General features: G+C 35.6%; 1 protein-coding gene across 1 annotated transcript in view; it reads right to left on the reverse strand.

The window, feature by feature from the left end:
- ABCA13 (ATP binding cassette subfamily A member 13) overlaps positions 1–26,279 on the reverse strand; it is a 171,639-nt gene that overhangs the window by 40,208 nt on the left and 105,152 nt on the right. The window contains exons 44-50 of the mRNA XM_041475876.1: positions 19,710–19,818; positions 9,911–9,965; positions 9,100–9,277; positions 6,390–6,505; positions 1,937–2,093; positions 759–1,012; positions 280–472 (exon numbers count right to left, since the gene is read on the reverse strand). Coding sequence (XP_041331810.1) covers positions 280–472; positions 759–1,012; positions 1,937–2,093; positions 6,390–6,505; positions 9,100–9,277; positions 9,911–9,965; positions 19,710–19,818 — 1,062 coding nt within the window. The remainder of the gene's footprint in view (positions 1–279; positions 473–758; positions 1,013–1,936; positions 2,094–6,389; positions 6,506–9,099; positions 9,278–9,910; positions 9,966–19,709; positions 19,819–26,279) is intronic.

A 26,279-nucleotide genomic window follows, 5' to 3' on the forward strand; every position in this document is an offset into this window, starting at 1 on the left:
GTACAATGATTTGGTATAGATGAGCAAGAAGTAAAAAAAAATTAAGACTGATGAATGTTTAACCAAAAAAAAAAAAAAAAAAAAAAAAAGGAACAGTTGCTTCCTCAGCAGAGAAGAGTTTCTGTTTTTATCCAGTTATTGATTTTCAGAAATTACTACAACTGAATTTTTTATGCTGCTCTCTACAGGTCTTTCACTGTAGACACACTGAATATGTCTCAACAATTGCTCAGAATAAAGTGTTACTTTATAAAAGGGGAAAAAGAAAGACTCCCTTACCTCTCCCCTTGGTATGCCCAAGCTTATGTTTTCCACAACTGTGTTCTTCTTACTGAAACCTCCATAACACTTCCTGAGGTTGTACAGAAGTAGGACATCATTACCAGTTCTTCCACCAAAGAGTCTCTGTCGCTCCATTTCTACATCAACATCTTCTGAAGGGCTGTCTGTGCTGTTAACTGAGCAATTACCCCTACAACAGAGGATGATACTAAGTGATACATGGAAAATTGGTCATAATTTGCTGTGCTCTGCATAACTCTTATTTTCCCGGTTGTAATCCCTTAGCACATGGTGATCAATTCTCATCAGAACTCAAGGGAAAAACAACTACTTGTATTTTTTCTGAAGTTTGCATTAATTCAGGTACACTATGTTACCAGAAGTATTTATCTTCCGTTGTTCAAAGGAACACACCATTTTCTTTCTCCGAAAATTAGTTCGGTGCCCACTGTGGCAGAATACAAATGATAACAAACCTTGATTTCCAGAGGAGATCCCAATGAAGGAAAACACGTAAAAGAAGCAGTAGTGTTCCCTGGAGGGACATTGCCATAAAAATCCAGCCCAGGAAATCCATCTCAAAGGGGCTCACGTAAGAATCTATTCCAAAGTTCCTGGTCAGGTCAAACTTGATCTGATTGTATGAAAGCTCTATTAAGCCCTGGCCTAGGCAGAATTGTGGGAATATGATGAATGCCCATTTGAGGATATTGTAGATTTTCTGAAAACTCTGTATGAAGACACGGGAAGGATGGAGGAGAATAAAGATAAAAGGGAAAAAATTTAGTTTCCTCCAACAGTCTAATGAGCAGACTTGCAAAACTGGATACTGCATTCAAATCTCACTCAAGGTAAACTGAATTCTAAAGCGCATATTGTGAATTATTTTAGGGTTCAGGGTTATATAATATTGCATTTTAGACTTTCTACAGCCATGGCATTTTAATCTTAGCTGAAGTTCATAGAAAGTACCAAAACACATGTAGCCATAATTCTTCTATTTCCTTAACATTTCAATATTTGAATAATATCAAATTTAAATCACAAACTTAAACGCAAGTGAATACTGAATTTGCTTACACACTTGCATGACAGATTATACAGATTTGACTTTAAACATCAAGTTTTTAACCTTTACATGAATAGAGAGTCATACTCATTCTGGAAGTCCTTTCCATCAAGTTGTTTAAATACCGGTATGACTAATTAAAAATACATACATTCAGTGAGAATGCACTGTATAAATTACTATTCATAAAGTGCATTAGAGATTCTAGGAATATGCAGCTTATCTCTTATGTCAATATTATTCAAACACATTTTACAATGCATATAATCTATTTAATTGACCAGAACAGCTCCCATTATGTGCCTATTACAACTTAATGGTCTAGAAAATGTCAAAGTTTCAATTAACACTGTTTTTCCATTATTACAGCATGCTTTTTTGGGTTATAGACAAGTTAAAATTCATGATGGTAACAGTCAATATAGAAAAATCATGAATATATAAAAACCATATATTTTTCTTCTGGAAAAACCTTATCTGTATAAATATATAAACACACATGAACATTCTCAAATATATATATGCATGTGTGTGTGTGTATACATCTCAGTTATGAAAAAGGTAAACCAAAGATTTGATACTGACCTGCACTTTGGAAATTATAGCTAACAAGCGAGGTAAGAGAGTCACCAGCATGGTACACAGGCCAAACACAAAATTTAAGGAGATGTAGGAAATAAAAGCTACATCTGAACTTGAGAAGAATCTGGATGCAAGATACATCCAAGGTAAAGTTGCATATCTGAAAGTTTAAAGAAACAAAACTGTCACAAATAAGCTATGCTTTTGACCCCAAAAAAGTCAGTTATCACACTAGAAATATCCCACAATTATTGTTACTGATTTTTAAAACAGGCAAACAACTCTTCAGAACAAGTGATTTTAAAAAGGGACAAATTTGGGATATATATTCTTTAAAATATTGGCTTATACTTCCATAGATGCACACATATTTACTGCCATATTATGTGCAGATATGATCCATTTTTGCTCATTTGAGCTGTAGATATTTACTTTGACTGTTCCAGACAGCTCACAATCCTGATTTCTGAATGACTGCAAATCCATGAACCTTTCAAACCTCTTATACATATAGAATTAAACCCAAATATTTAAAGCTTAAATCATGGATGCTGAGCAGTTATCTTTTCTGAGAGGCTTTCATATAAAGAAAAAAAAAAAAAAAAAGAAGAAGGAGGTAGTGAACAAAGAAAGAAGAAGAAGAACAAGTAAAAACCAATCATTTTTGCATTGGAACTAGTATTTGTGCCAGTGATATTGTGAGAATTGAAAAATCCTACAGACCATGTTATTACCTCAACCAGGTTGTCAGTAGACTAATAGCTGTAAAAAAATGAGTGCATAACACTATGAGGACAAAATAGCATGCCCATGGCTACATCATCTTCAATGAGAATCGTAAAAGGGAGGAGGAAGGCACCTCCATCATGACAAATCAAATTATGCCTATCCAGAATGGAGCACACAATGCTTTTTATTTATAAAGAGATGTTTATAAAGATTAAAACAAGGCCCAGGCAATCAGAGCATGCATGCCATGTAAAGAAAATTTATTTTCCATTCAACATAGTGAAAGATATCGCTATCAAACAAGCAGTATATAGATTGCAGGAGCATATGTATCAGCATACACTACTGTACAACAATAAGTATATATGCAGTGTATATATAAACATTTCCTGTAAAATATCAATATGTATAACTGGTTTAAAAATGAGCTCATTGCAAGAGCTACTAGCCAAAAAATCTGTGAATTCACTTCTTCATTGCCTTAAAGTGTAGTTTAGATTACTAAACTAAGTCATAAAAGTCATTTTACTAAATGACTTCAGAATACTAAACTAAGTCATTCCCTTTTGAATTCAGTATTCTGTACTTTATAGATGAATCTTGCATTGGAGAATACCAAAATCCTTTACCTTAAAAACCAAACTTGCAAACCCTGCTGGGAAGTAATAATAATGTTATCTTCATTTTACAGGAAGATAAAGGTTAAATGACTCAGTGTTTGGGTCTCAAATGAAATTGCAATTATTCAAGATCCCATTATACTTTTCAGCATCCTTTTGCCAGTCTTAATCACACAATCTTTTATTCCCTTGACGCACATATCAAAATCACTGTTCTCAGAGTAACAATATCATAAACACAAGTCCATCCTTGGAAACAGCTCAGGAAGACACATGATTTAGAGGGCTGTTGCTCTGCTGTAAATGAAAGCAAAATTTGATTTTTTTGCTTAGAGCTACTAAGAAATGAGTAAGAGTTTCAGAATCCTAAAGCTGAATGATGCTCAAATGCAGTCTTCAAAGTTGCAGCAAGTTACATCTACACTTCTGTCCTCTTTCTCTTTCTTCAGCTGCAGTTGTAATTTAGTATTTTCTAAGTATAAAAGAACATTTTGGACTGCTTAAGCATTTGGACTAGAAAACATCTCTGCAATCATCTAAAAGAGAAAAAGATGTAGTTTAGTTTTATTTTTAAATGAAATCCCTTTTAAAGTAGCACAGTAAGAAATTTGATCATTCTTTTGAACACACCTCTTTAACTTTTTTATAAAATTGGACTATTTTTGTCTTTGTTCTAGATCAGAAAATCTGCACAGTGTACTCTAAAGAGAAAAAACATTTTTAAAGGGAAAAAAATGCAGACGATGATGGCATGCAGATGAATGAGGATTATACGCACAGTACTGGGGAAGAATAAAATGGCCACAATAGGCTTCATCACATTTATGGTGTAGTTAGGCTGAAAAAAGGGTAGATTAGGAAGAGTGGAAACTGTAAAGTTTATCAATGTCCTTGACACATGTTAAACTTACAGACAGCTATTGGATCTTTAATATATGTTAATACACATTGAATGCACAGATTTCCTTGTTAAAAATCACTGCAACATCTGTTATGTCAGCCAAAGCTGAACAGTACAGGAGGGATTATATTGAGCTGTTTAAGCTGCATCTGCAGTCAACAAAATAAGATCTGTTTTCATTCAATTACTTTTTTCCTGAGATATTCAAAGTTTAACTCAACATTTTGATTAAAACAATGCCAGCATAACTGGTACTTGATAGCTCACTGTGGGCAGGGCCAAAGCCCATAGCACACTAGAAAAACCCTGTCCTGACTTCAGTAGACATACAGTTCTGTACTGTGTGCTTCAATTGCTGCTTGGCTAGGGTTTCTATAGAAGCCTATGCCTCGCTAATATGACAGCAACTGGATCACAAGATGGATTCAGTGGTTGTAAAGCCAATAAAAAAAGGTGTGAGATTTCGTAATGTGAAATCTTTGCACTAAGACTCGTTAGAATTTGTGCCCTTAACTTGAAGGAATCACTTGATGGAAGTGCAGAAGAAAGGAAGTGAGGGTAGTACACAAGAAAGATACAGAGAGGAGGAAATTATGAACTTTGGATGTTTCATACAAGTTATTTACAAAATCCTAGCATCATAACCTCTAGAATATTTCATACTAGTTTGGCTATTCACATCCAGGAAATAGTAGCTCAAACTGGAATTATAAGGAAAAATTATAAATAGAATTATACATGGAGTTTGGAAGGTTTTACAAGAGAGGACTTGGCTTGTTTTGGCTTGCAAAAAGCATTTGATGAAGGACAATTATGAAGTATGATTCTGAATAAACTTAGGCAAGAATTTCCAAGAAAAAATCCAAATTTGAGGATACCTAGACAGTTTCTAAAAAATGAGTTGCTGGAGGCACAAAACCTTGAAAATAGTTTTCAAGGAGCAATATAGTAAATTGGGGAGTTTTTTGAAGGGTTTATCTGAAACTCTTCTGGAATAGAACATGTCCTGATCTTGTAGAAGGTCCTTTCTTCTTTCTTTGCCTACCATTCTCTCATTAATTACCTATATTTCATTATCTAAACATCTGTCCTGTAAGATATGCGCTCTCCCCTACAAGGGTAGCAACAATTAGTTGCTTGAAATAAGTAATAAAATTCTCAGAAGCCTTTTCCTTTAACAATTCATCTTCAGCATTTCTAACATCACCTTAGACAGCACATGGGAAGAGAGTTATGACTCCCACTATGAGCTGAGTCCCAGTATGTTTCAGCAGACCTGGGGCTTCTGTCTTTATATAAATAAATAACTTCAAAATCAAACTCCATCAGAAATCTTACCCTGAAATCATGGTGTGTTACAGAAGCTGTACATGTACAGCAAAACAACTTCAATTCTGCCCCTCAAGGAACATGACAGAACACACTATTAATATAATTGATCCCAGGGCTGAACAGACTTACTTTTATAGAGATCCTTTATTGAACCAGTTATTTTAACCTTCTATTACAGGATTGCTTTTTGGTTAGGCTTTGGGGGTTTTTTTCTGTTTGTTGCTTGGGGGTTTCTTGTTGGTTTTTTTGGTTTTTGTAGGTTTTTGGTGGATTTTTTCGTTGTTTGTTTGTTTTGTTTTGTTTTCTGTTGCTATTGTTTTTCATGTGAAACTAAGCAAGAGAGCATAGTAGAACTTTCCTCTCTCACAGTACTATTGGGAGACAAATCTCCATCCACCCCAGTACTTCACATTGGACAGACTTCTCATTGGCAATATAAACACCTATGTTGAATTACAGAAAATGGTTAGAGCTGTAATAAAAGCCGTTTCTTACTTCTTGATGATATTCTGCGCAGCTAAGCACTGAAATTCTGACCTATGTTAATATTCCCTCATTTCTGGAAGATAACATACAATCAATTTCTAACAGTAAACTGCTGTTATACAGGCTGAGTATCTTCCAAGATGTTTGCACTCCTTTTGCACTCCTTTTTTTTTTTTTTTTTTTAAATGTGTGAGTAAATCTCCCTCCACTTTTTGTGTTTAATTTTCAAACTCGGGTTTCAGCCTGTTTTCTCACTATGCTTTGCTGAATCATAATTTGTTACAAAGACAGAAAACCATGCTTCCAGCAGCAGGTGTAAACTACATCTAAAGATTTATGTTTGTTTCTTGGAAGCTGTAATTCCAGAGTAGCATTTCCAATCACATACCCAAAGAGTATCAGCAGGAGAACAGTGGCTGCCAAGTTCTTTCGGAAAGTGAAGGCTGATAGCTGGAAGGCACTAATAACACCAACACAAAGGGTGACTGGAACCATGTAAAGCAGCTAGAAACAGAAGGGAAAAAAATTGAGCAGGTAAGCATCTCTTACTGGTCTTATGTAAATTGCATAGAAGGGTTTAACAAATTAACTTCTCCATACTCTCAATACAATTACACTGTAAGTTCGGAGGAAATAGGCAGAAGAGCTTGGAGATTTGATAGTCTGCACTTGCTGTGAAACTGCCCCTTACACATGAAACAACCTGACAAGATAAAATCTGACTACAGAATATCCCCCTTAATCCTATTTTTATTGACCTTTCCAATACATCCATCTAACAAGCCAGCTCTTCCAGATAATGAGTCCAGGTGGGGCCATTGCTCCAAAGTATCAAATTACACTGTGAATACAGAGGCTTGGTTTCAGAAACAGCAGTTTCACTGATTGGAGCTGCATTCATGTGGGAGAATAATAATGATGCAATTTTAAAAGAGATTTTAATGAAGGACCATGTGCGCTGATGAAGCAAATTACATCTTTTATTGGGAATGTTAAAAACATGTAAAAGCATTACAGCCGTTAGGCAACAGGGAAAGCAGTTTCTCTCTTTAGTCTCTTGACATAATGGCAAGCAATACTTGAGGGTGGCAAGGTGAGATTGGTACAGGAGATTAATATCCAAGTATTGAAGAGAGGCGTTCTGCTAGTAAATAGCCACGTCAGGATGTGAAGACCTGTGCTCAGCTCCATTTTCAGTGTCTGCCTGCTCTGTGCACTGAACCTGAGCTCACTAGGTGCTGACTGCCTCCATTTCTGCTTATGTAATATTTAGCTTTATAGCTTTAACCTAACAGAACTGAAATTCTGAGATACAACCACAATAGAGGCAACAAATCAAGGTTTAGCTAAATATTCAGTGTAGAAGAACAACATACTGATAAAATTAGACTTTCATACTGAAGCACAGTGAAAACCTGTTCCAAATTAAATCAGAGGCCATCACATCTTTGCTAGTGGGATAACATACTTTTTTTTTTTTTTTTTTTTTTTTTTTTTTTTAAGAGAAGGGCAATGGAGTAAAATGTGGATGAATGCAATGTTCTCATTCACAGTGTACCTTTTTTTTGCCATATACAAGTATCATAACATACCACCCATAGATATATTTTAGAGAAGTCACAAGGCATTTGAGTCTCAGTATTTTTCAACAGACCTAGGGCTTCTGTCTAGAAAAAAATCAATAACTTAAAAAATCAAATTCTATTGGAAATCTTACCCTGAAATCATGGTATATTACAGAAGTTGTGCATGTACAACAAAACAGATTTAATTTCCTCCTCTAGGGACACAAGCTTAATCTGAACAAAATGTCTTTATTTCTCTTTAAATTTTCCAAGCGCTTACATTTTTTCCATTTGTTGAACATAGTAATGAATATCATTCAAACCTATAAATACAGTAAGAACAGCCTGATTCTTATGAGAGCAATTTCATAAATCAAATACTTCTGCAGGCCTAGTAAAGATTCTGCTACCAGTAATACAGGACACAGCCTGCAATATTTAAAATACGTAGAGGGATTTAAAATTTGACAGTTCATATATTCATGTGTTCAGTGTCCCTAAATGATCTGTAGCACAATTAGCATTTAAAGCAGTGTCTGTTCTTTCCCACATCATGATTGATCATGCAGTACTGTGTTGAATTTGTGAGAACATTTTGAGAGATTGGCAGAAAATAATGAGGAGTTGACTTTGCTCACAAGGAGAAACCGAATGATGAAGGACTGTTTTTAACCAAGCCTTCTTATCTGAAGCAGCAGCAAAAAGAAATGCCAAGATTGACTGGTCAAGTAAATAACATTTGGAAAAATGTGCTCTTACCTCAAGATTGCTCAAGTGTGAAAATTCTGATTTCAAGCATGGATGGGTGAAGATCTAATGTTTCAGAATTAGAACGGTCTAAATGAAAACAGAGTGTTCCAAAAATTTCTGTTCCTGACCAGGGTGTCATAGAATCCAACCTAAATGTTGGAAAGGACCTTAAGAACATCAGGTCCAACCATTAATCCAGCACTGCCAAGTCCACCACTAAACCATGTCACTCAGTGCCATATCTATATGGCATTTAAATACCTCCAGGGATGGCAACTCCACCACTTCCTTGAGCTGCCTCTTCCAGTTTTTGACACAAATAAAAGGTACCAATCATAAGTATCTCTCATATTATCCACAAAAACACATAACATAATTATCCCTTAAAGTAGATGACTAGTATTTTCAGTTTTCTCCACTAATTTCTAAGGTTTTGCCAGTGCATGGCAAAATTCAAAGCATAGAAATTCCTGCTGTGAGCTGCTGTGTGGAAGAGTCTTTCTGTCTAGGCTGATTAGCCAGCTTTATTTTATTTGTAAAATAGTGTACATAGCTAAAGCTAGCAAATAATTACAATTCAACTTTGGGAAGCAAGGAACACAATCCCCACCCTGCATTAAAATAGGAATGATGACTTAATGTTTGTTAGCATGTCAGCCAAGAGCTGTCACTGTGCAATACAAATTTTATTCATTATCTTGTGGCCATATCTCCTTTTACTCATTTATAAGAAACTAGCTTTAAACGTCCATCTGAGCACATGCTGCCTTACGTAATACATACCATATCACAGCAGAAGTTAGCAAGCCAGTAAGTTTTGTAACCCAGGCCTGTGATGTGTTGCAGGCGTTTTGTCCCAGATACTCTGTCCTTCACTATGGCAATTCCAATGGATGCAGTAAGGATGGAGAAACCCAGCATGATACACAGTGCTACCCCACACTGACGAACATTCTCCATTCTAGGGTAAAAAGCAAAATAGTACAATGAAAACACAATGGGGAAAAACCCCTCAAATGCTAGCATTTTGCAGGCCAACCTCTCACCAAAACACTAGACATTAGGACATTTATTCTGATTGCAAACACCACAGAATCACAGAATGGTTTGTGTTGGAAGGGACCTTAAAGATAGTCTAGTTCCAACACCCTGAAATGAGCAGAGACACAATGTCTCTTCACTGTCAACATTTAATTAAAGAACAGGAATAAGATCTGTTAAGTTACAAAACTAGAGGTGAGTTACAAAGCACAGCATGTGTCTGAGTTGTAAAGTGAAGCTTATGCAAATATTTCACCTTTACAGAAAACTGAAATTAAAACCTTTGAAATAATTTGAAACAGTTACCCTGTTTAAAACTGTTATGACAAAATCAGCATAAATTCAGTATTTTTCTTTACAAAATACTGCAACTATTTTTGGTATAAACAGTGGACTTTACAGACAGATCACGCTAAAAAATGCTTCACTCAGCAGAACTGAATTGTGTCTATCAATTCACAGTATCTATTCCAGGAAATATATATCCTTATCTAATTGATAGGTTCAATTGTCTGCTGATTGCTGCAGTGAAACATTTTAAGAGTTTGCTCACATTTTGTCCTCATCCAACAAGGCTCCTCCATATGGTTGGCTGTAGAGAGTTATACCTGTGAAAATAAAAATAAATCGTGACATATTAAATGTTATTAAGGACTTTAAGTTCTGGAGTACATGGTTAACACTTGTTATATGTATGAATAAAAAGGCTAAATACTTAGTAATCAACTGAAAGAGCTCAAATACCAGTCTGCAAAACCAAACACTGTCTCCCATTGAGTGATTTCCAGAGTCTGGAACCACTAAAAACTAATGAACAAACACAAGTAGTAGTTGCTGCTTTTCTGTGTTCTGATGTTCAAAAATTGATTCAACAATGCTGTATATCACTACAGAACCTACATCACAGAAGAGACCAAATACAAAACCTAAAGTAGAATTTGTTCATATACCTAATCTTCTGGGGTAAGGTAGATTGTTACTGCAATGTATACACTTGGTTTAGAATTTAGATTAGACCATTCAGGATTTTTAGATTACTGATGTTTTGCTGAGCAAAACTGTTTAGCTAAATTCACAAAAGAAAAAAAAAATAGTCACACCTTTGATTGAAACTGTAGAGCTCTGCATTAAGAACATGCCTAGTTTGGGAGACCAAGAAAAATCTTAGGCAGGCAATGAATTCTCTAGGCTTATTTTGATTCTTGGTGCAACCAACCTGTAGCAACCTAGCAAAATTAACTTTGGAATTGGAAGGCAGTTTATGAATAAAAACTGTGTCTTTTAAAACAAAAGAAAAATTGTGGGAGGGTGAAGGTGCAAATCATTGCCACTGCAAAAGCTGCTGTTCCACTGGACTTGATGCTGTTGGCCACTTATCTGAGAAGGTGTGCCTGACAGATGTGCTGGCTGTGCTGGTTTTGTGCTGGGTGGAATTAATTTTCTTCACAGTAGCTGATATGGGGGTATGTTTTGGATTTGTGCTGGAAAAAATGAGATAACACAGGGATGTTTGTGCCACTATTGCTGGGCAGCACTCAGAGCCAAGATATTTTCTCCTCCCCCACTCCAGCAGTAAGGAGAGTAGGGGGTGCACAGGGATTTGGGAGGGTCCCAGTGGGACAGCTGACCCTGACTGACCAAAGGGACATTCCATACTATGTGGCATCATGCTCAGCCTGTAACATGGGGGAAGAATGAGGAATGGGAGGGATATTTGGAGTGATGACATTTGCCTTCCTAAGTCAGTGTTAGCCATGATGAGGCCCTGCTCTCCTGGGAATGCCTGAACACCTTCCTGCCCACAGGAAAGGGTGAATTAATTCCTTGCTTTGCTTTGCCTATGTGTGTGGCTTTTTTTCTACATATTAAACTGCCTTTATCTCAACCCATGAGTTTTATCACTTCTAATATTCTCTTTCACATGCCACTGGGGGAGACTGAGGAAATGGTTGTGTGAGTGGGCCTTAAGTTAAACCACAACATCGGCATTATTTGATTAGTGTCTAAATAAATCTATGCTGTTCCAAATTAAAACAAAGAAACAAACTTAATCCTAACAGCAATTATAATTTTTCTAGTATCTTTGGTAAAGATATAAATTGTTGGTAGCCTTAGATTGACTCTGTGGGGCACCACTTAATTGAATTTGTTAAAGTCCAGCTGTAAAAAAACAAAAAAAAAAATCTTCATTCTAGTTACAAGTGCCATTTGACTAAACAGGCATTTATTTTGCCTTTAATTTTTTTTCCCCTTTAATTTTTCATTCCTCATCTTCAAGCCAAAGTCATTTAAACATCACTAAGTCACTGCTTGCTAAAAAGCTGAAAAACAAGATAATGATTAACTCACACACAAAACTTGTACAAGGTAAAGATTTTTGAAATAGCAACTAAATGCAGTACACTGAAGCTCAATGGTAGTTAGAAAAACAAAAGAAGATTCAGGCCAATAACATTTTGATGTATCACTAGTAGCTACCTTGCTATTTGTAGAAGTTTTTCATGTCATGTGCCTTCAGGGACTGTTATAAATTTTCCTTTGTTTTTCTTTTAAAGCATTAATTTTTTAAACAACTGCTGCTATTTGTTCTGAAGTAAAACAGGCATATCAAAGAAAACTTTTTTTTCCCACTGGAACCATGGAATTCCCATTTATGTAAAGAAGAAGTAGCATGACAGAAAAAAAGTTTAGTTTAGTTCCCAGAAAGTTTTTCTAGGATTTTCTAATGCTTGAACTAAAGTGGGCATATGAGAAGAAATAATCATAGAATAATATGCAGAATTGGACGGGACACACCAGGATCATCAGATCCAACTTCTCACCCTACACGGGACACCTCAAGAGTCACACCATGTCCCTGAGAGCGTTGTCCAAACACTTCTTGAACTCTCTCAGGCTGGTGCTGTGACCACTTCCCTGGGGAGCCTGTTTTAGCACCCATCCACCCTCTTTTCCTTTAAGATATCCAACGCAAACCTCTCCTGGGTGAACTTCAGGCAGTTCCTCAAGTCCTGTCACTGGTCACAAGAGTGAAGGGATCAGTACCTGCCTCTCCACTTCCCCTTGTGAGTATGCTGGAAACTGCAATGAGGTCTCAGTTCAATTTCCTCTTCTCCAGGCTGAGCAAACCAAGTGACTTCATAACACTTCTCCTCCTTGTGGCCCTCCTTTGGGTGCTCTATAATAGCATAATTTTGGGTTTTTTTGTATTGTGGCACCCAAAACTGTATACAGTGCTTAAGGTGAGGCCACTCCAGTGCAGAGCAGAGCAGGACAATTCTCTTCCTTGCCTGGCAGCAAGATTTCTGGAGGAACTTTCAGATTGCTGCATTGGTATTAAACAAAAGTCTACAGCAGTTGACTTGGGTTCCATGCACTGCTTTAACTTTATTTTCTATTAACTTACAGAATAAAGGGAAACTATGAAAAAGAGATAGTTGCAGGGGAAAATAAAAACCCATGACATTGAATAGTATTATGCTCCTTGCAGTATTGTATCATACAATACCAAGCAAAAGTCAAAGTTACACTGAATTAACATCCTTCTATGGAATAGTCACAAAAACTAATCACACATCTTAGGAGTAGCAAATATTTTTGACAGCCAATTTCCATTCAAGTCATGTAGATGAAACAAAGGATTACATTTTCTTTTAGTTTACACTCACAACTGACATTAAATTTCACAAGGTTGTGAATTACAAGTAAGAAAAGTATGACTGTGCTAAACTAAGTCCAGTTGTGTTTAGAATTCAAAATTCTATCACTGCATTAAATGTAATACTTGCCTTTCATTCAGCATATTAAGTTTCTTCAATTAGTCTGAGGCATGACAACCTCTGAATTTGCTACCTTTTAAGTATAATGATTTCTTCACCCCATTGTCAAAAATTAGATGATTTTTGGATAGAGCCAACAAACTGGCCTGTAATTCACAGAGGAATAAAGTTCCCTTGAACTCAAGAAATAAGTTATAAATTATCTTCAAATACCACAAAAAACCAACAGAATTAATATATGGTATTTGCTAGTATATATATTTTTATTTTGAAAACTCTTCCATGTACTTCTGTAACCTATCCCTTCCTACATTTCTTCTAACCACCTAGACCATCTTTTTTTACACATATCTCTGTCCCAATATAGCTGTTAAAATGATGTAAAATGTATTTATTGATACTTTCTTGCCTTTATATGCCTTTTTACTATGCAAAGCTGCTATAATGAGGCTCATTAAGTTGAAAACTCTCTGCCATGTTTGAGGACTTAAAAACTATAAATGACAGATAAACGAAGAAGTTCTAAATTATAAAGCTCCAATTAAACTGATGCTTCTGGTGTTCATGCACGGATTTTTTTAAGGACTGTACTTGCAAGCCTTGTGTGAACAGCCCTCAGGGCAAATTTTACCATATCAGTATTCACAAGGGAAAAGCAAGCCAGGCAATAACACCAAATATGATATGATTCAGCACTAACTCTGTCTGCTCCTTTTCATAAATTTCTCAGTATAAAAATTATTTCTTCCACATCTGCAGATTGCCATTACATTCTCCTCACTTAATCACAACAAAAACTTTCTTTATCGTCCTAAAACATCCTTTATCTATGTATTCAGAATGCAGTTGATCACATTCTTTTTACAGTAATCACTTAGGCTTTTTTTATGGGCAGAGGTGAAAAATTGTAACAGACACACCTTCCAACCTTTCCAAAACCAAGCAAAAGCAATTCAGGAGTGGGAATATATTTTCTCAGCTTTTTTTCAGCTATGAAGCTTCTCTTTCTTTCTTTTCTCTGTTGTTTTGCCTTTAGTTCACTACATTTTTGGTGTGTCTTTTTTTTTTTCCTCATTTTTGTCTTTCATTAATTTAAAGGGCTCAGTTGTCATCTCTTGTATTGCTCGATGAAAACATTGGGGTTTTTTTATACAACTGAGAACAAGTGCATTTTTATCAGTCTTGCAAGTCACATTACTATGGAAAAAAAGAGGTGGGAAGTAGTCAGAGCTTTACAGTTTAACTATAAATTTCAGCAGTAGCACAGCTGGGGCCTAGGCTGAGATAGGAGAGTGTATTTACTTTGAAAATGACACTAGGAGCCCCATGCTAAATGCTTAATAGTGGAAGAAGCAGTAAACTATTCATTGTACCCCTTCAGCTTCTCTATGATTTCCCTTTTGTATTCTCTCTTCCAGGTGGAACAATCCTACTCCTTTCCTTGCATTGTTCTTGATTAAAAAAATTTTAGATTCTAATTTGTTAAAAAGACATTACTAACCTACTAAAAAAATTCTTCATAAAATATTAGAAGGATTGTAACATTTTGTACAATAAAAATTTTGTACAATAAAAATATTTCTTCATTCTGGATAGGAAAGCTCACAGGAAAAAGGAAAATGAATCCACATTAGACAAGCTTGCTCTGAACATTCTGCATCCTGCCCTGTTGCCATTCAGGAGCTGCACAGCTTAGGACACCTTTCCCTACACCAACATCTTCCTAATAGTCTTCAATCTGTGCCTTCAAGAGAAAGTGCTCTAGATCTTTTATCTCACATCTACACCAGCTGACTCTCTGACAGAAAATAAAGGCACGCACAATTTGGCATAACTTTAGAGAGTTGGATATTTCCATCCTGTACATGATAAAGAACAGAAGACACTGGTAGTCCAGTCCATCCTACCTGGGTGTAACTTTCTGCATAAACACACTTCAAAAATCTGTGCTTTTTCAGCAAAAATTAGGAAAGTGATATCAACCCAGCAACACTTTTTCAGTATCAGTTGGAGAAATCTAGATGAAAAAATCTTAAAGGTCTTCAAGCTTGTACATCATCACTGTAGATTAGTCAGAGCTGTCCTTAGGTGTATTTTCTGGTTCTGCACCATATTTTGGGTGTGTCACTTGTCACTCCTTTGTAAACTGTTATGTCAAGCTGAATCTTGCATACATAGATCAGTTTAGATCTGTGCTACTGATTCTAAATACCATGACTGTGGCAGACTTTGAATAAAAGACCAATCTACCTTTCTTTATTCAAGACATTTTATTTCAGACCAAATAAAATATTAAGTATAAGAAAAATTGAGGTATTACATATATATACATATATACACATATATATACATATATATATGACAATATTTCCATTCATGTAAAATGAGACATTACTATTAACTGAAAATTATATTTTATGGATAATTTCACAGGCAGCACCATCATTAATGGTTTCTATTTTAGTTTCCCCCACTAACTAGACATGGTTAAGAAGGTTCCACCCAAAGGCCATTTCACAGTTTCCTTTGTAATAAGGTTTAAAGTTATAATTTGCAAAGCATTCAGGAAACTATACATCCACTTTCCACCAAAATTCAGCTGAAAATTACTCCCTTGATCCCTTCTGCTCTTTTGAAGAACTGAATCTGAAATAAATGAGGATGCTACATGAAAGCTACAATGAATCCTAGTATGAAAGCTTTTTTAAAAAATCAATGACTTCAGTATGAATCCTAAGATAGGGCAACTGCATCACAAAAGGCCCTTCTATATTGAGACATTTTTGTTCTTTGAACAATGATGTAAGAACTTTTTTTTGACCGCTCTGCTTTACAGACAAAAATATAGATGACAACCACTCCTTTTTTCTTTATATAGCCTTACCCTAAGAATGAGATTATAGCCCTTCTCCTATACTCCAGCATAATAACCACATTCTGATTCAAGATTATACAATTAGGTGTGAAAAATAACGTTTTTACTTGATCAAGATTTCTAGCTTAAGCTTAAGCAAAAATATTGCGTTTTAGTTTTGTATTCTCCCTACTCCATTATTGCATTTTTTTTTCTGCTCACAATTACATTACTTAGTTGCAAGAATGCAGCATTTCAGACAAAAGATTAGAAAACATCATTCACATAAGCTTGAATACCAGTCAGAGGTGAAGGGTTTGGACAAAAATCCTGCATATCTTACTTCCATTGTTGAAGTGTCTTACTAACTTTTTAAAAAGTCATTTATTAACATCTTCATTTTCATCATCTGCCACTGAATTTATAACCCTCTAGGAAACAGACTGCATTTGATTTCCTCCACAATTGAGACAGATGACTTTTTCCCACAATGGGATCACAGACTTACCTGATGATAAAGGTGGGGGTGGATAGCCACATGATAGAGAAAGTGACATATTTTTTATACAAGAAGTATTACTGAACTGCTGTTTCAAAAGAGACATCTGATCCATTTACTACAATAAATTGACATAAACTGATCAGGCCAATTTCTGTTGCTCCATCTAGTTATGTGCACATCCAGCTGAGCAGACACATTTTCTTCAACAGACACATCACTATTTTCATGAAAATTGCAAGAAACAAACATTGTAACTTTCCTAGCATCCTCACCGAGAAATTTACCAATAATCCCAAATTGTTAAGAGACTGGGGTGAGGAGAAATCTCTCTACTTGCAGAGAAAGTATTTGAAGATCAGTTTATACAATAGCAAAAAGGACCGATTTTTTAATCACTAAACAGATATAATTTCCTGCTGCTGCATGCTGAAGACTCAGTAACTTGGACTGACAGAACAAAAAGCAATAATTTTTTCAAAGCTTTTTGAACAGATAGCCCTAGAGATATAAACCAGCGCAAGGCAGCATATGTCCTCTATACTCTTGGGTAAATTTTTTTCCTTTAAACTATCATACTAAATCATAAGTCTATATACTCTGTACCCTCATGACTGCAGAAAAGACTTTAGACAAAAGCAATTAGCCTCCTGCTCAGCTGCTTTTTATCAAAACCTCTCACAAACTTGGACTAGTGCTACTGATCTCCACTGAAAATTACTGGATCTGTCCTCGTGGGCAAAGCAGGTAGAACTCAACATGTGGTCTGTAATGATTCTTCCCTCCTCCATAGACCTTGGGAGAACTCCTACTGGGTTCATGTTCAAGAAATACGCATAGGATATCACTGCAAAGTGAAAGTGTTTCTTAGCTTTTGTATGAGCACTTAAACAAATGGTTGATCTTGTTGGCCTTGCTCAAGGTTGTTTCAATATCATAATTGCTGCTATTGTTTACATCCATGGCAATGCTCTATTCTATTGTAGTAAGCTTCTTTCTGTAAAGCTTTTTTTTTTTTTTTTTTTTTGTGAAGGAAGAAAAGTGTTTGTTCTTACAGTCCCTTTTAAAGCACCAAATGATTTTTATGTCACTTAAAAGTAGTACAGAAGCGCTGGTTCCATTAGAAAAAAGTTGTTCTGTGAAATAACAAGTCGTTAATGCGAGACATAGCTACAAAGCCATGTCTCTGAAACATCTTAACAAGCTTCCTCACAGCAATTTCCAACAATATTCTAGAACTGACCTTGCCTATAAACAGAGTTTAGAAGAAGAAAAAAAAAATCAAAAAGAATAGATTTCAGTCTTGGAACACAGTGTGAGGTCTTCTGACTACTGACTTACAGGACTGTATATAACAATTTGAATAACAAAAGCATACGAATAGCTCTTCTCTGTTAGAACAGTATCCTTAAATTAGAGAAAGTTAAAAGTCAAAGTGAACTGAGTTCAAGTGGCCCATACAGCCCTGGAAAACTGTTTTTTAGAAATAAAATATACATATATATTGGTTTCCACAAACAATACACATACATACATGTGTGCACACACACAAACACACAAAAACATGAGTAAATGAACAAATATATATATACAGACATCTAGGTAGGTAACTTGACCTATCTTCCCAAGATTTCTATCACAGTTCCCTCAGCATTATGCATCAACAACATGATCAGTCCATCTTCATTGCACTTCTCCAATAGATGAACAAATAAATAAATAACTTTCTAGTTCTTTAGCTCTACTTCTGCAGGCAGCTAACATATTCTGCCACAAGATTATACAATGAACCCATACTCATATATATCAGTACCAGACTTGAAATATTTCTTAAGCACTTTCGTGCTTGCTGCATTAGTGTGTCATGCAAGATCAAAAAATAAGTAATTCCCAAAATCTTTGGGATAGCTATCATTTTTCTCTGAGTGAAAGCACACCCTGATTCTCCATGATAAATAAAAAAGTAAGGATACACAAACGTTTAAGTTCCAGAATGAGATATCTAATGGTATAGAAAAAAAAGCTAGCATCAGTCAGACGCATGAAATTGAGGGTAAAGTTGATTAAAAATTGATTTCCATTAAAAATTCTTGTTAAAACATCTGATTTCATTTCATTCAAAGTTTCTGTGTAAACATATTACCTTTGATCCATTCTCATAATTCATTCAGAGAAATGAAACCCCAGCCATCTTGAAAACAAGCTATTACTCTTTTTTCTTGGACATGCCAGAAAGTTTTCTTAATTAATCTCTGGGTTTAGATTCTCAGGATTCCTTCCCCATTTTCACTGATTTAGTCTTCTTTCTTCATTATAAAAACACTTAAAATCATTTTACCATTACAGAAAATCATCCTAACTTTACAAGAACTCTTAAAAATTGGTCAAAAGCTCTTTTTAAGTTTCCCTAAACCAAATTCCTATTTAACAGAATTTTTAAGAATGAAAGGAACTGGAATGAATAGAAGTTAACATGAACTTGTGAAGTTAATCAAGCCCAGATTTCAAACTAGATTTGCACATCCTAAAAGTTCATCTTTGTTAACAGCTGAGTCTTTGGCAGCAGTCATTTCTTTAGATATCTATTCATCTAGATATTTTTTAGATATCTATTCCTTTTAGATATCTATTCATAAAATTCTTACTTTATTAAAGTTCAGGATATCTGAATCAGAGAATTCACATGTCAGATATTAATTGCTCTTTTGTTTTGCATAATAATAATATACAGCAGCCTTTCCTGTTCTTTGAGTAACAGGATGCTATGAAACATCACACTGCCCTGTGAATTTACAGGCCATTCTGGATTTACCCTGGATATTTATATATCCAGGGTAAATCCATAAATTTATAAATTTAATAAATTTATAGATTCATAGTTATAAATTCATAGTCTGTTGTGCCTTACTCATGCCATTTAAGTAATCCCTAGCAGCAGTTTCAGAGGGACTAACATCCCAAACCAATTTACACTTACTTATTCCACAGGAATGTCTTTGTAAGGAACTCATATGATATGTTGAGCTTTAAATTAAAATTTTACCTTACTGTGTATTACATTCTCCACAAAAACTTTCTTTGTAATTAAAATTTTTGCTTTTCAGTCCTCTGGAGAAATGGAACTCTGAAATCCTACTGTAAACCAAAAAATTTTCATACTTGTTATAGTTTATTTAAAAACTTATTTCCAAAAAATATGAATAAATACAAAGAATATTACCATACTCTCTCCAATCCACATTAGAAGGTAAATTCAGCCACAGAATGAAGTTATTGAGTTCATTTAAGTAGGATGGCAGTGAATGGAAACCTTTTTGGTTATACCACACCTGGAAGAAAGAATGGAAAATGTCAATCAAAAGTTGTTTCAATCTGCATGCTGATCTGAAAGTTCACATTCCTTTAAGAATTGTATGAAGGATATCTAACTCTTCTGTTATGACCTTTATTTATAGAAGAAAGTCAACCAAGGCAGGACAGAACTGGTTGATTTGCATAAGTCTTTCAACAACATGCAGCGGTTTTCTATTGTTGGAGCTGTGCACATACGTTTATTACTAAATTGAGATTCTCTGATTTAATGGAACACTGTGTCCCCCTTCCTTTAAACACATGTGGTTGAACAAATAAAAGGACAATGATGTGAAAATAACACCTACTAATTTGATCAGAAATGCAAAAAGGTGAGTAAAACTATTGCTTAAATTGGAAGAATCATTGACATTTCAAAGAGACTTCTCTAAATAATACCTACATATGGCACAAAGCATAAAGTATCTAGGAACAGAATATTCTAGAAAGAGAGGGAAAGAAAGAATCAAGCAGACACTGTTTACAAGGTATGAAGCTGTTCCATAGACAAAGCTGTTGACTTTGCATTATGATTCAGAATCGAGCATCAGTGGCTTGTTAAACACGGAGGAAATTGATGCAGACAAACTTTAAGGCAGAAAAGGCAAGTCAGTCTTTCTGAGAAAAACAGGGAAACAATTCTGTCTTTACATATACTTTATCTTCAGATCATGCAGCTTCACCCTGACGTGATAAAGTACTCTTAATCCACACTTCTACTTGCTAAAACCATTGCTGAGAGCTTGATATGCCCCAAAGCCAAATATACTGAGCTTTGAGTTTCCTCTGCAGTTAGAAATTGATTCTTATCACCCATTACTGTTAATCATAGTGCCTTTGAATCTATATTATCCATACTGAAAATGACGTCAAATTATTATGGATGTTTATTTTCAGTCTCAGTGACATTTAAAACCATCTGATTATTATCCTTTTCTCACATCTAGCACCCTTTCTTCTCCCCTTTTTTTTAAACAGTTGAAAAACTCCTAACCTTTCTGTCTTTGATATCAGCTGTTTGTACTCTGTATTTTGTACATCCTAGATAGGGCAATTCTCGTTGTCTTTCTGGACTCTGAATCATAATGCAAAGTGAACAGGATTTAATATACATCTTTATTGCCCTAACACTCCTCTTATAAGACTTCAGTTTTCTTAATATCATAGTTTCTAGAATTGCCATCTATACACTTAGAAACTTCCCTAAAGATTCTCTTATCATTCCTTGATGCTGTTCTCATTTACTTGCAGATGATTCTGTCTTTTTTTTTTCTTTTTTCTTATACTATCCAACTACAATCCTTACTTGGACCATAGTTCCAGAGTCTGACTGTTTTTTCTGACACATTCTCCTCTATTTCCCAGTGCAGGCTGCCTTATCTTCAGTTCTGTTTCTCAGTCTTAATAATTTTCTTCTGATTAATTATCCTGACTACCTACTTGTTTGAATCTCCACTTTTTTGTGAGGTGAGGTTTACAATACTCTGAGTCTGTTTTATTTCCTCCCATCTATCCTGGATCATAATTCCAAGAACCACTCTGAGGTCCACTGTCATTTCTTCTCTGCCTCTCACCCTTCAATCTTTTTTGCCACAAGCTCTGTTAGCCATTTTGTAAAAAATTAGCAGCTTTGATCTCCCATTATGCTTTCCTGCATTATCTTTCATATTTTCTACTCTTTATGTGGTATTCACAACTGCTTGAAATCTCAACAGCATCATCAAATCATCAAGGCTGGAAGAGACCTTTAATATCACCAAGTCCAACCACTAACCCAGCACTACTGTTGTAACTCCTAGAACACTAAACCACATCACCCAACATCAGATCCAAACACTTCTTAAACACCTCCAGGGATGACTCCACCAACTCCCTGGGAAAACTATTCCAATTCCTGACCTCTGTAAGAGTGATTTTTTCCGATATCTAATCTGAATCTGAATTTTGCCTGTTTCAGCTCATGACAATTCTCTCTTGTTCTCTCTGCAGGCACAGCAGAAGAGACCCGCCACCACCTCCCTATAGCCTTCTTTCAGGGAGTTGTAGACAGGAGTGAGGTCCCCCCTGAGCTTCTTGTTCTCAAGACTAAACACACCCACCTCCCTCAGCCACTTCTCATCAGACGCTTCACAAGCCTTGCTGCCCTCCCTTGCTGCCCTCCTTTGGATACGCTTCAGCACCTCAGTATTATTTTCAAGTGAGGTGCCCAGAACTGAACACAGTACTTGAGGTACAGCCTCACCAATGCTGAATACAAGGAGAAAATCACTGCTCTGATCCTGCTGGCTATGCTACTCTTGATACAGGCCAAGATGTCACTACCTGGACACACTGGTTCATATTCATCTGGGGGTTAACCAGGAAACCCATCTCCCTCAGCCACTTCTCATCAGACATTTTCTCTAGACGCTTCACAAGCCTTGCTGCCCTCCTTTGGATACGCTTCAGCACCTCAGTATTATTTTCAAGTGAGGTGCCCAGAACTGAACACAGTACTTGAGGTACAGCCTCATCAATGCTGAATACAAGGAGAAAATCACTGCTCTGATCCTGCTGGCTATGCTACTCTTGATACAGGCCAAGATGTCACTACCTGGACACACTGGTTCATATTCATCTGGGGGTTAACCAGGACCCTCAGGTCCCTTTTCTGCTGAAAACTCTCAAGCCACTCTACCACCAGCCTGTAGCACTGCATGGGGCTGCTAGGACACAAGTTCTGGACACAGCATTTCACCTTCTAGAACCTTGTGCAGTTATCCTCAGCCCAATGATGGAGTCTGTCCAAGTCTCTTTGAAAAGCATTCATACCTTCACAAGCAGATCAATATCCCTATACATCTTAGTATCATCTGCATATTTACTGAGGGTGCTCACATCCAGATCATCAACAAGGATGTTAATTAGGACCAGCCCCAAAACGGAGCCCCGGGGAACACAGCTAGTGACCAGCCACCAAGAGGATGTAGCACCACAGCTCTCTTGCCCAGCCATACTGTTTTTTAGCCATCAAAGAGTCAGCCATCCAAGCCACAAGGAGCCAGTTTTACAAGGAGCATACTGCAGGAGACAGTGTCAAATGCTATACTGGAGTCTGGACAGACAACATTCACAGCCTTTCCCTCAGCTGGTAAGCAGGTCACTTTGTCGTAGAAGGTCAGGTTGGTCACACAGGATCTGCCTTTCATAAATCCATGTAAGCTGTGCCTGATTCCCTGGATATCTTCCACATGCCATGTAATGAAATGGCACATGGTACTCAAACGTTTCAAACCACTATTTCCCCACATTTAAAGAAAAGAAAAAAGAACAAAAACTAATATCTTCTCTTTGCAAAGTCATGAAAGTCCTTTGTTCTTCTCTAGTTTAGTTCCCACAAATTATTCCACAAACTAGGTCTCACATTCATTAATCAACAAGAGCCATTGTTAACAAAAGATAGTGAAGAAAAACTAAGATTCACAAGGAAAACTGAAAATCTTTGCACTGCAGGACCTCCTGATTGCTTCTGTAGCAATCAGGGCAAAAAGACAGAAACAAGTGATCAAGGGTAACCTGTCTTTTTTGCAGCTGCATACACCCATCTCTAATTCTATTGGCTGTTGAAAGTTTTTCACAAAATAAAAAGTTTTACATGCATACATAATGAAACTCCACTGCAATTGTGTCTGTTGTATTGGGGGAAAAAGGCAATTAAAAAAAACAACAAAGCAAAATTCTGACAACACAGAACAACAACAGGGGAAAGGTCACAAATGTTCAGAGAGCACTTTTGAAAGAAAGTAATGCAACCAGTATCTAAATGAATACCACAATACAGCATTGTGTGTAACAATATATTTTAATATCCAACAAGTTAACTGGAATTATCCTCCAAGCTGCATTATTTAACTGAATCAAGCCATGAGGAAATAACCAAATGGATATTTAATTTATTATAAACAGGAAAAATAGACATTTAAGGTTGTTTACTTCAGAAGGTACATTTAAGGTCTTTTTTCTAAAGACTTGTTTCTTATTCAAAATTATTAACAAAGGTAAAATATAAAAACAAAGGAAATGTACTAGCTCTAGCTGAAACATCTTTCATATTTCTTTTGTGCCACACAGGTAATTATTTACAGATAGCAGAAAAGAAATGAGGAACAGAAAACTATATATATCAATATAATTAATTTTTACTTTATATTCTATCCATAGTTAGGAAAATTCTTTCCCAAGGAAAAACACAACCCCTCACCACATCAGATTGAAGTTCTGTGAAGACATGTTTTACATTATTACATAATATTTTACTTGTCATTAATATTCTAGAATAAAGTTAGACTGACATTTCAGCTAACATATGGCTTATCAAGAAGAAAGGCTGAGAAGGAGCAGAGAAGTCCCTAAGGATTGCTGGACCAGATTCATGATTGATACTAAACTAGAAAGATGTAATTTTTTCCTCTGGACACTTATACAATTACTCTACTGTAACGCCTCAAGTCCCAACCTTTGGGATTGGAAAAATATACTCCAAAAAATATACTTCCAAATGACATGTGAACAGAACAATTTGCCTTTCAGCAGTATTTAAAATTACATGTTCTTCCTATATTTCATTATGTTATGAAAAACAGCAACTCTGAAGCTATTATTGAACAATTTTTTGGCCATATTACCAAAGGAAGCCAAAGAATAAACAGTCAAGAAAATACAAAAAATTGAGAAGTTGTTCTTTTGCTACATAGCACCAATCATTAATGAATGCCAATAATCAATGTTTTAATTAGCCATATTTGTCATGTCATAGATATATTTTCTCTTGTATGCACACATACACATTCTTCATGTGCATGCATATACAGCACAGTATGATTAGGTAAAATAGTTACTAAATAAATAATTTTTAATTTGAACAAGAAAAATTGCTGGCATTTCAAGTATTGGAAAAGAATGTATAAAGGTTCAGAAATTTTCTAAAATGAAGTGAATCATACAGTAATTCTCTTTAAATGCAAATTTCTCATTTTCTTTCATACCAGGCTATGTAAATGGTACATTTACTGTCTCATGAACAGACCTGAAAGGTCAAAGTAAAAATCTGGTCATTAGTTACTGAAAGGTTAATGCAATAACTTGACATTGCATCCCTTGAAAGACATTTCCAGGAGATGCTTTAGATAACACAGTGCCCTTTATAAATTTACTTCACTATTTGCTTTGGGTCTGAAATATGAAGCTTACTTACTCAGAGTATAACTATAATTTATCCTTATCCGGATGGCAGGTGGTGCTCTATACCCAACACTAAAAAAAAAGGACCACAGTGCAAGCGTGTCAAAACAAGAAACTAAAATGATTAAAGATACCCAGGAAAAATTGAAGTCAGAAAAAAAAATATTGCTGAAAACTTTCAGGTTTCTCATAAAGGAATGATGGAACTGGAGTTCAAAGCTATAAAATATATGGAACTAGAAGAGAGATTACAAATGACCAAAATGAAAATCTGTGTATGCTCAGATTTGTATATAAAATAGGGAGATTTCTAACAAATTTTATGGAAAAGGCATTAGAAACAGGAAGTGATTTTGAAAAACTAAGCATGAAACTACATTGAACTGGAGAAAATATATATTTTTTCCTAACACTTTGTTTCAAAATGGATTTTGGGATGGAGCTTATTTATGCTGTTCCTTGTTTACTTTTTTTTTTTTTTTTAATAAGAGCACATAAAATCTATATTTACATTAAAAAAAATTAAAGGCAGAAGCATCTTTCTTTCATATCCTAATCTAGAATCTGGAAAATACAAAAGCAGAGACCTCTCACTGATATGCATCAATACTTCTCCAAGACTGCTGTTCCTCTACTTGTAATGCATCTACATTTGAATGGATCCCAGAAATCAAAGAAGGATTATTCTAAGCACAACTGAAATTAAGGGCTTTTCCTTAAGGCCTTTTGGTATGCAGTGGCCATGAGAGGTACAGTATCTCCGTATTGTGAAAACTTGGGATGAGACCTGGAGGCTAACAAGCACTTACCAATGCAGTGGATTTTATATCCCTTGGAACATTTTAGAAAGGTTCATTTGAAAAAAGAATAGTATGTTTGTTATGCAGAAGGAGCTGCTCCTGGAAGATCTCTTTACTCTTAGAGGGAGGGTGGTGAGAGAAATGAAGCAAAGTAAAGTAACCCTTGTAGGCATGAAAAAGCATCAACTGCAACCCATTACTGTGATGTTCAATGCACTTTGGCCAATTCTGACATCAGCTTTTTGCAGAATACAAACAAAAAATATTATTTGCCTGACTACCTAAAAGCAAGATTTAAACTGAGATTCTAAAATGGGTTCACTGGGACTGAAGAAAAAAAAAAAAAGGTATATCATTTGACTAATTTAAAACAGTTTCTCAAACACAGGTGATTGCTTCAAGAATTATGAACACAGTTA

This window comes from Pyrgilauda ruficollis, unplaced genomic scaffold (assembly GCF_017590135.1).
Source record: "Pyrgilauda ruficollis isolate IOZ18807 unplaced genomic scaffold, ASM1759013v1 scaffold37, whole genome shotgun sequence".
In the NCBI taxonomy this organism is placed as follows: Eukaryota; Metazoa; Chordata; class Aves; order Passeriformes; family Passeridae; genus Pyrgilauda; species Pyrgilauda ruficollis.